Source organism: Eleginops maclovinus, chromosome 4 (assembly GCF_036324505.1).
Source record: "Eleginops maclovinus isolate JMC-PN-2008 ecotype Puerto Natales chromosome 4, JC_Emac_rtc_rv5, whole genome shotgun sequence".
NCBI classification, from domain to species: domain Eukaryota; kingdom Metazoa; phylum Chordata; class Actinopteri; order Perciformes; family Eleginopidae; genus Eleginops; species Eleginops maclovinus.
This window is the reverse complement of record NC_086352.1, coordinates 13,693,620-13,704,799: the sequence shown is the minus strand read 5'-3', so window position 1 is coordinate 13,704,799 and position 11,180 is coordinate 13,693,620. Positions and strand designations below refer to the sequence as shown.

At 38.1% G+C, this 11,180-nt stretch overlaps 1 protein-coding gene across 2 annotated transcripts; it reads right to left on the bottom strand.

The window, feature by feature from the left end:
* Positions 1 to 215: 215 nt before the first annotated feature.
* tacr2 (tachykinin receptor 2) lies at positions 216 to 9,376 on the bottom strand. 2 transcript variants are annotated; one of them, XM_063881082.1, is made up of 8 exons: positions 9,150 to 9,376; positions 8,361 to 8,509; positions 6,674 to 6,969; positions 3,817 to 4,011; positions 3,221 to 3,371; positions 2,955 to 3,074; positions 2,094 to 2,170; positions 216 to 2,018 (listed from the first exon to the last, which is right to left on the bottom strand). In XM_063881082.1, exons 2-8 carry the CDS (start codon positions 8,490 to 8,492, stop codon positions 1,697 to 1,699), a joined length of 1,293 nt encoding a protein of 430 aa, XP_063737152.1. In that variant the 5' UTR covers positions 8,493 to 8,509; positions 9,150 to 9,376; the 3' UTR covers positions 216 to 1,696. The 2 variants fall into 2 exon arrangements, with proteins under 2 accessions (XP_063737152.1, XP_063737153.1); XM_063881083.1 differs by having other exon boundaries at positions 8,361 to 8,607; positions 9,150 to 9,370.
* Between the last annotated feature and the right edge of the window lie 1,804 nt (positions 9,377 to 11,180).

The window sequence follows — 11,180 nt, the reverse complement described above, 5'->3', positions numbered from 1 at the left end:
GTTACATTACATCCAACTTTAAGGAGTTGTTGGTGTGTTCAAAGGTAAATTTAAAAAAATAAGATTTTCGAAATTGAGATTTTATCCCAAAATCTTCATCATCTCCCACACTGCAGCACCCCACTGCCGACCCCCTGTTACATTTTAGTGTGGAGGAGAACTAAGGGACCACAGACTCACGTTTATTAAACATATAATCAATTTTTATTCAGGCCACAAACTTTTACCCTGCTGATTTCTATAGACAACAAAAACATCTTTCACTTTGTCACTGTGTGTACTTTTAAAGTTGTCACAATAATTGAAAAGGTTTTCTCTACATTCTGAAATTTACAGGCTCACAGGCTACATTATTTACAACATCATCATACTAAAAGTGCACAACCATATCACCGTATTTACATTTCCACTTCATCAACATGTTACATAATACACTCAATAGATCACATTTACATCACGTTCTTCTAATTAGCAGCACTTTGATTTTTTTATGTGTACTCTACTTCACCATGAACATAAAAATATTACAAATGTAGGAACGTGCAGTCACAATCCACGAGCAACACGCTGTATGAATGCACACTATGTGAAAGACATGTTTAAACACGGTTACAGTAAAAGATAAATGCTCACCATTTAAAAAACATCCATCAAAGTCTATAAAATAAGGTCAATCGAGGCTCATTTTTCTTCTAAAATGTTTCATAATCAGTTTAAAAGTTGTACTTATTCCGTAAAACTGTATTGATAGGTGGTTGTTACACTTCGGCACAGGACGTTACGTTAGTGTTCAGTAAATCAGTTCTTTTTATGAATATTTCAATTTAATATATTGAGCAAGTTGCAATTTAACTTTTGTTAGAATATTTCAGTCCTAACAGAAGCGACAGTACCATAACCTCTTTAAATGCTGCATTTATACATCAGAGATCGTCAGACTTGTCTTCTAAACTGCAAAGATATCACCTTTAATGAAGGCTTTTATTATGAGGTCGTTGATATAGACAATCCCACACTAACTACAAGAGCTAACCTGCACTTTGGTGCTTACTTTGAATGCCGGAAAGCTGAAAAACTTGAAAATAAATATATAATGTCCCTTTGACAAAAACAGGGTCCCATGTTGGTGGCAATAGAAAGAATAAAAACACAAACACACATTATTAAGGCTTGCTGCTGATGCCAGTGGACTTTTCATCCATTATACGCTGTTGTTGAAAAGAAACATCACAAAAACTACAGTTTCACATTCTGTAAATACCCACAATTTACCGCTTCTCAAAGGAGAAGCAGAAAAAAAGTTAGTGATGGAAGCAAAGATGTCACTTATGGAGGGAGGAAAAGGCTTCAGTAAGAGAAATGAATCATGGATGGATCTATCTACAGACGTTCTTACAAACAGCAAACACTAACAATGCGAGAATTAAACTCTCTTGTTGGAATTTCTTCACATATGACTATATTTCTATGACCACTTTGGTATTAACAGCAAAACATCCATCAGTCACATTCATTTATATTCCTCTTTAACGAATAGAAGATTATTGGTCTAAAGCCACCTCTAAACATCTCCCACATGAAGTCACCCTGTTCGCTCTACTCTGTATTTTTTTGGCTGAAATCTAATTATTATCACCCAGTCACGATAGATAAACTCAATTATGTTCTATCGTGCATGTCCTCATCGTGTTTTGTTTCAATTGTTGTGCTGTAGAAGTTTTTCAGCTGGAGATTTTCTATCTGCACATGTGCTGTGTGAGCTGTATGTGTTTAATGGAGTTTGTTTTTTAAGCTGCATGCACGCCTCTCTTTCTGCGTTTATCTCTCTGGTGATAGCTGCGTTTTTGTCAAAGGCGTTGTTTGTTTTGATGGAGGCGTGTGTGTTTGTACTGTCTTTGCGGTGGCTGCGGCTCATGGTAGCTCTGAAGGTGTGTGTGTGCTGCAGCTCCATCCTGTCCTCCTCCGACAGTTTGATGAAAGGACACCAAGCAAACGCATGACGGAAACCAGCACGAAACCTGCAGAGAGAGGAGAATTGGTTTTCTGGCCCAAGTTTTGGGATACTGGAACTTTAATGTGAATATGTCTTTTACCTTTGGTTCAAACAGCAGTATATGATAGGATTGTACATTGTTGAACTCATCGCCAACCAGAATATAGCCAGGTACACCTGACAAAAAAGGAAACATGATGCCCAGTTAATAAATCAGACTGAAAACAATTAAATTGCTTTAAAAAAAGGGAGCAACCTTGGTAGGGTCAGGATCTCTGTCCGGTATAGGAACTCTACAGCAGATTAAATGATGATCAACAACTGCCTGGCCAATTACCTTTGATCAAACACATCCCCTCCAAGCTGAGTTTGAGTTTGTCCCCTTTACAAATGTTATTTAATTCCAAATGTACAGTATTATGTACAAGTTTAAACAGGTTACATGTCAAGAAACCTGTCTAGAGAAGAAACCACAACAGGTGGTAGACTGGAGGCATGTTGTTCAAATATAAGTTGTGTGGTCAATAGAGAAAATAAAAAGCAGAAGCTTCATGTGAGGAATTAATTCAGAATGCACCATCTCATCAAATAACAACAATAACAAACAAATGGAAGCCCTTAAAGGCATCGAGACGTGTAATTTTCCAAGGCTTAAAGCATGTATTCACCTGTCCTTGAGAAATAAGGAGAGAAAATCATTTTGATTAAACTTAAAAAATGTATTAGCAAAAGGGTTGTTTTTCCTATTACCTTTAAGGGCTCTTGCAAATAAGGTTAAGGTGGTCAACAAACTATAGTACATTTAAATATGAGAGGGAAGGCTGTGCACCACGGACATGAATTCAAATACTGTTATTTTTGATCTTGAGCATTTAATTACATGGTAGTATTCTCATCAGTGAGTTGAGACCAAAGATAAAGTTAATTGCATTTTCCAACAGGCAGAAAGGCAGCTGCTCACCTGTTGAATGTAATGCTGTTTATAAATGTCTCTGTTAAAGGATCCCAGTATGAAGTAGATGTGGTAGGGCAACCAGCAGAGGGCAAATGTCACGACCACGACAACCATCATCTTCACCACCTGTCAGAAATCACAGCGAGTGGAGTAAAGCCAAATGCCATATTTTAAATTCACATATTCGCATTTGCATTCTGAAAAGAGTGATGGCATGACATCAAAAGACTAGACCTATAATTTATAATGCCAGAAAAATAAAAGAGTGTGACCTTTCTCTTGGCAGTGATCTGGCTGTGGTAATGGTCCTTCGCCTCTCCGGGGATGTGCCCACCCCATAATGACTGTCCCACTAAACTGTAGGTCACGAGCATCACCAGCAGAGGGAGCAGGTAGATCAGCAGAATCACTGCAAACTGATAACTGCAGAGGGAGAAACAGACACAAGCTTCATTGGTTTATTTGGTTTTAGATATTGTTAGGAGTTGTGAGCCCATAATGATATTCTCTTCCAACAAAGCTTTTCTAAATCAACTCTATTAACGGCCTCAGCGACATTTAAAAGAGACTGAACCATCGTGACCTTTAATTGGAGTCAATCAAGCCTGCAGTCTTAAGTGCCAGTAAATCGTTGAGAGATCGTTTTTGATTCTAGATTAATTAAAGGTGCTGAAGGTGTCAAACCTTGGGAGTGAAAAACTAAAACCAGAACTGTACATAAATGTTGCTCACAGAAATATGTGAATTGCAATAACTTGTTTACTGATTTGCATGACTGTCCCCTTAAAAATAAGTGTACCAGTCATGCAGACAATATCTTTGAACTTGATTTATGTTAGAATATTCATCTGCCTTGTGGTCCTTTCACCTCAGTTGATGTGTTCCTCCATAATCATCCGGCCAGTCGACCATGCACACAGTTCTGGGGTAGTAAAATATTGTCACGCTGTAGTAGCACTGAGGGAAAGCCAGTAGGATTGCTACGATCCAAATGACGGCGATCACAACCTTTGTGGTGGTGGAGGAGAGGCGGGGCTTCAGAGGATGGATGATAGCCATGTACCTAAAGCAAAATGAAAAGGTTGATTTGTTGAGTGTTTCTTTTAGAGTATGGATGTGATACACACGGACAAACCAGAGTGGTTCCTACAAATCACCTTCTGTGTGCGAGAATCTCTGCCACATATGTTCAAAGTAATTCTTCTCTTTTCATTCCTTGAGGTTGTTAATCATTATAGTTGAGTTTTTTTTCTTTGAGAGCCATTATCATCACTTTTCAATACATATCATTAACATTTAATTGCTTTCTAGATGATAAAATCGTGGTTTCACCTGGGTTGGGTTCCCCTTTAATCCATCATTCTGAACACATTTTTATTCTCAGCTCTGAAAAGCTTTATGTGCTTTAATTCTAACTGATATGTTGGAAAAAAATCTGTCCCCTTTTCATTAGAAATCAAATCACTAAACCGTTGATCTGCTTTAGAAAAGAGAGATCTCCTTTACAAAGAGATGCAAAATAATGAACAGCTCTGTACAGTATTATTTCAGGCTTGTGGGCATTTTGAGAGTTATAACAAAGAGGCAGAGGCTTTTTCGTCACCAAACCTGCATTTGATTTATATTCTGTCTCTCTGTCATTATGTTCGTTCCTATCTTTCTGTCTCTGGCCCTCTGCCCAAGTTATAATATCTAAATATGTTATTCTTCCCTGTATGTCTGTGTGACAGAAACTAACTTCAATGTACTGACAAAAGTGTGATTTATCATAAACTACATATTGTCTATATGGCTATGTCTCATAATGATTTTATGAAATCAACTTTAAGAGTGAACCACAGAAACGATCAGCAGAGATCCGCTCATCATTCGATGCGTTAAAACTGATTGTGGATAAAAACTACTACGGTGTATTTCCACATCTAAAGTGCAAGGACAAGAACCTTAGTGCACAAAGATGTAAACGTGCTTTATTTAAAAGAAGTAGTGCCCTCTGGTGCATTAATGATGGCAATCTCTCACGCATCTTGTGCAAGTTATATTCATTTATTTAACAGAATTCCTTAGTATTATCCTCATCACACTCCGATGATTGACATATAACTATAAATCATTCCTTTGAATTATTCAGGACTGACATCATGAATGTATTGAGGGCTTCTGTGTGACTAGCATCTAATTATGTTCATTGAAGATGTTTCATTATCTTCTGTTTTTGTTATTTTGTAAAGTCAGTGGAGCACCAAGTGAAACATAAACACGTTTGACTTGAAACGTAAAATCCAAATAACAAAAGATACATTTTGGACACAGTCCTATTCTTTAGATTGAAAAGTGTGTTAAACAAGTAAAACAACCCCCTCTCAGCTCTCTTTTGCATTCTTTTCAACATAAACCCTCACTTTTTATTCACAGTACATTCTTAAATGTTTTTTCAGCACGACTCAAATCTATACGGCCTATGTTCTTATCACACACATTGAAAGATGAATGAAGGCAGATTTTCTCTCCAATTTTCCCATGATTGATTCTTTTCTGCCTGCTGCTGTTGCTGATGGCAAATACACAATCAAAACTGAATGATGTCCCATAAACTGATGACTTCCCAAATTTGGGAATGATTATGGAGGAGTTATGAGCAGATGTAACATCCTGCCAGATGTCAGCCTATGGGTCACTCATCACTACATCTGTCCTGAGCCACAGAGAGCCATTTATCATGCAAATGTCAATGCACTCACGAAACACCTATCTGTATTACCATGTACGTAAGTTCAAGTTTCTTTTGGTGCATCCCTGCTATTAAATGCTGCCTAATACAACTAAACTGAGATAAATCAAGATTTATTTATTATGCATTGACACTGTTTCAGAAAGGTGTCGATTTAACACTACGGCGTTAATCGGTGACGTGGATTTTTATCTCACTGAATTATTTTCATGCTATACCCTCATGTATGTAAATGTGGGTATAGAATTAGAAAGACCTATCTTTATGAGACAGTTTAACAACATACGCTTTATTAATACAGTAATTGTTTTTTTATTGCTCTAGATTGGATAAGTGTTCCCTGTTAACTAATTCAATAAAAACAATATCATAGGTTCAGTACAGCTCAGTTTCAGATTGAAAACAGCCCAATCATTCATGCTGCAAGTGCATTAATGACATCTGTATCTCTGCAGCTTGAACCATATCTTCTTTGTACCAGGTTATCAGTTTCTGTTGATATTAAGAAGCTCTAACGAAAATCCGCTGACTGACAATAGCTCAGAAGATGTTAATTGAAGTATTAAGTAAAAATATTGTGTTTGGCCTTATCCTAAAGCCCAGTCATTTTAGGCACATTTTGTACTTATTAACCTGTGGAGTTAACACATTTATACACTATAAGTCGTGGAAAACCGATCACAGCTTGCGTAGTAATGCACCAGTTAAAAGGGTGATTTGCATAAACAACTTTGTTCCTGCACTGCTGAGTTCACTTTTTCAGTAAGTGGTCTTCTGTCCTTTTTTACACTTTCATAATGTAGTTCCTAAATGGGGCTTTGCAGAAGATGAGTTCTTGTTCTTGTTCTTGCTTTAGTGTCTGTAATTTCTGGTACAAAACGGTGGTGTAAGTACTTGTAATGGCAGTTTGGATTAGGATATCCGCTTAAATATAATGTAATTCACAAATTAAACCTTAAAATCTGACCTAATAAATAGGTTTGCTCGCTCTTACCTGTCCACTGCGATGGCAGCCATCGAGTATATAGAGGAGAACATGGCCGTGATGGGAAAGAAGTTCTGAAACCGGCAGTAGCCGAGGCCAAAGTACCAGTCGTTGTGAAGTGCGTACACAAAGTTAAAGAGAGTGTTGAAGGTTGCCATGGAAACGTCAGAGAAGGCCAGGTTAACGATGAAGTAATTGGTCACAGTCCTCATGCGTCTGTGAGCAAGAATAATCCAGATCACTGTCACATTGCCAGTGATGGACACCAGGATGATGAGGGAGTACGCTATAGCCCACAAAGCCACCTGAGAGAGGAAGAGAGAAGAGAGATGAGAGAGGAAAAGGAAAGTTAGGAAAGTAGAGAAAAAGGGGAGAAGTAAAACGAAAAGAGGAGATAGGAGGAGAGGAAAGAAGAGGAGAGAGTAGAGGAAATAAGACGAAAAGGAAAAGAGGAGTTAAGAGGAGAGGAAAGAAGAGGAGAGAAGTAGAGGAAATAAGACGAAAAGGAAAAGAGGAGTTAGGAGGAGAGGAAAGAAGAGGAGAGAGTAGAGGAAATAAGACGAAAAGGAAAAGAGGAGTTAGGAGGAGAGGAAAGAAGAGGAGAGAGTAGAGGAAAGAAGATGAAAAGGAAAAGAGGAGATAGGAGGAGAGGAAAGAAGAGGAGAGAGTAGAGGAAATAAGACGAAAAGGAAAAGAGGAGTTAGGAGGAGAGGAAAGAAGAGGAGAGAGTAGAGGAAATAAGACGAAAAGGAAAAGAGGAGATAGGAGGAGAGGAAAGAAGAGGAGAGAGTAGAGGAAATAAGACGAAAAGGAAAAGAGGAGTTAGGAGGAGAGGAAAGAAGAGGAGAGAGTAGAGGAAATAAGACGAAAAGGAAAAGAGGAGTTAGGAGGAGAGGAAAGAAGAGGAGAGAGTAGAGGAAAGAAGATGAAAAGGAAAAGAGGAGATAGGAGGAGAGGAAAGAAGAGGAGAGAGTAGAGGAAATAAGACGAAAAGGAAAAGAGGAGTTAAGAGGAGAGGAAAGAAGAGGAGAGAGTAGAGGAAATAAGACGAAAAGGAAAAGAGGAGATAGGAGGAGAGGAAAGAAGAGGAGAGAGTAGAGGAAAGAAGACGAAAAGGAAAAGAGGAGTTAGGAGGAGAGGAAAGAAGAGGAGAGAGTAGAGGAAATAAGACGAAAAGGAAAAGAGGAGTTAAGAGGAGAGGAAAGAAGAGGAGAGAGTAGAGGAAAGAAGGCGAAATGTACAAATGAATAGATAGTTTTCTGCTCTATAACTTAATGTGTGGTCTTAGTTGAGTTTGTGTTTGCATAATATTCATTTATCTGGGATAATGTACAAGAATTCATAAAAATATGATCTTCTTATTACTTTTAAAATCAAGTAGAAAAGACAATGCATGTTTTGTTTTAGTTACAATGCGTACTTTCCATCTGCAATACCTGGATAGGCACAAAACCTATTACAACAAGAACACTACAGACATCATTTCTAGATTATTCACACATCCTAAAGGACCGTCTTTATCACCTTTGAAATATTTACTTTTTAGCATTAATTTCATAAAACCACTTTTAATATTGCACTCTTTTTTCATATATAAATCTTGCCTCATTTTATTTCATCCTTTAAATTATTTCAGGCTCTGCAGTATGAAGTAAAATAGAACAAAAAGTTTTATCTATGATCTTTATCCTCCCACCTGCCAGTCGGGCTGCTGGAACTGATTCCCAGTCGTCTCGTTTCCGTCCTCCAGCCAGTCGGTGGTCACTGAAAAAGGCAATGAAGTGGCCTCCACGTCTCTGTCGACGTGTTGAATACCCTCAGCATCCATATTCTACTCCCTGTCACCTGGTAATAGAGACTTTACGCATAACTGTATGACTCCCAACGACAGATTTACAGGTAAAATGACCTTCATCTTCTTCTTCACCTGTTGTACAAATGTACTTGAATTTAAAAAATCTCATGTTAATACAAAATATTCTTTCGTACATCTTTAACTTTTGGTTTGTAGACACAGCATATTGAATTATGCTACATATTTAACCCTGATGTATCCATGCATTATGGATTTGAGGCATCCACATCAAGTGTTAAATTACAATCAGAGCATTTGGCTTGCTGCACCTTAGTTAATAATCATACATCATATCACTATTATGGCAAGTTCCAGTCCATGATAGCCTATCTTACAGTAAGTAGCACATGTTAGTCAAAAACACATTTGCTTGTTTAGTAAACTAGGCTTCACTTTTCCACAGCCCACATTTGATTGAAAATATGTTTTAATAAATGTTACTAGTACATATATATTTATCTGCCAACATGAAGCAATAGCTTTTGCCAGACACACACAATATTTTTTTGGCTACAGTATGCGCAACAGCCTGCAGCACAAGGGATGAATTCACGGATCGGACGGCACAGTAAAATATGTTATCTACAAATTAGACAACCTCCATCAGATTTGAACTTTTATCTCTCTTACCTTTCTGATAAACGTAGTTTATGCCCCGTTGTTTTTTTTTACATCAGTACGTCCAATCCATAGTTTTTTATATCCAAAAATTAGAGTCCTTCTGCGTAATCGACAATCAGGTCCATCTGGTGTTCCATATCAAGTCATTTCTATAGACTGAACTCTCTCTGTGACACACACACACATACACTTTCGCTCTCGCTCTTGGTTTCTGTAACAGCTGATTACGGTGCAAGCTACTGGGAGTGACTAAGGCTCACTCACCCGCAGGCACACGACTTTGCGCGTGGAGCTGCCCCAACACCAACTCCATCTACAGATCGAGAGCGACAGAGAGGGGAAGGGAGAGGGAGGGAGAACGAAGAAGTGTAAGAAAATGCAAACAAAATTAAGGAAAACATAACCTATTGAAATAGGTCATTAAAAAAGAAAGAAGGGGAGTGGCCATAATTGGAGACGTGTGTTGATTGTGCACGATTATATCTAAAACAAGATGAAAATTAGCAGTGAAGTAGAAACCAAAACAGCAGAAGCCTGGCAATTTGTTTGTAAATGACAGAGCCACATAAAGCGTGGTTTCAAAATAAATAATTAAAAAGGGTTAAGAGATAGGTATACTCCATCCTGAGTCCCCTGCTATTTGCTGCAGCCATCCATTTCCAGCTCCCCTGAAATGCTAAAGCACTTATTTGATGGTTTACTGTTAATAGTATTTATTATCTTTTCTCCTCTTTTTGGATTCAGCATAGAGCGAGAAAGACATGCAGTGAGTGGTAGAAATGTGACATTTTCAGGGTTTATTTCATGTTCTTCAGAGAGGAGAGCTCTTTGAATAAGACTTTTTCAGGTTAGTTTGTGGAAATTAAACGCTTCTCTTATATTAGAGGCTAATTTCCACTGTCTCTGTATAATGCTTATTAAATGGATTTAATAGAAAGAAATATGAATACTAAAAATCTGATGGATTTTAACATCTAATAGACCTTAGCACAAATGTTATAGGCCTATTGCACCCTACATTGCACTAGATGTGAATTTTACATTATACATAGATATCCAAACAAATAATATCTGCAACATGTGTGGAAACTGTATATTTTCCTTCTTTATTGTTCAATTTCCGAGCTTGTCTTATTCTGTTCAAATATATATATATATTTTTGTTGTGTAGGTAGGCGGGGGTGGTTACAGCTGCATTCAGCTGATCCTTGAAAATGTATCCAGAGCTCTCGGGAGCCGTTCAAAAGGATTCTTGTTCAGTTTGCACTTCTGGTGTAACATAGGATCTGTGACCCACAATCATCATTTGTATTTATTTGGTATTGAGTGAGATTGCCCACCTATCAGGCATATTTCATGGGTTTTGACATGGTCAAAGAGGTCAAACTATGTTGTGATCGGTGCTCTTAGTTCAAAAGCAAAGGAAAATATTTTTGATACGTGAAATAACTGTGCTCCGCAAGGTCTATTTGAGATTGAAAAAGGTTGGCAGAGATGAAAACTGGGTTGATAATCAATACTGAAGTGCTCCCTGATAGCATTTATTGACAATGTCATACCTTTAAAAAGATTGCTTGTGTGTACTTTCAGAGCTGTGGCATCAGAAACAGGACAAAACACTCAAGACAAATTCACACCTAAAGTTTATTTTCCTGAATCGTACCAATGCAAGAATGAAACATCGACTAAATATAACTTTCCCCTGGTTTATAAATCTGAAAATAAATAACAGCTCAACATGGTCAATTTGAGTGCACGTAAAAAGGCGTGCACACAATGGACTTGGTCTGGAAACAATCTTCTTGTCCAGCAGTGGCTCAGTCAGTAGGGGCTTGGACTGGGAATCGTAGGGTTGCCGGTTCAAGTCCCCAAACAGACTTGAAAATATGAAAGGTGGACTGCTACTTGGAGAGGTGCCAGTTCACCTCATAGGCCCTGCTGTGGTGTCCTTGAGCAAGGCACTGGACATCTCCATTGCTCCCCGGGCGCTGCACAATAGCTGCCCACTGCTCCTAGTACTAGGATGGGTTAAACGCAGAG

Coding starts and splice junctions, on each gene's coding strand:
- tacr2 (XM_063881082.1), bottom strand. CDS start 8,492: ATGGATGCTGAGGGTATTCAACACGTCGACAGAGACGTGGAGGCCACT. Junction 3,075..3,220: donor AGATCACTGCCAAGAGAAAG/GTCACACTCTTT, acceptor GATTTCTGACAG/GTGGTGAAGATGATGGTTGT. Junction 2,171..2,954: donor AACAGCATTACATTCAACAG/GTGAGCAGCTGC, acceptor CTTTTTTGTCAG/GTGTACCTGGCTATATTCTG.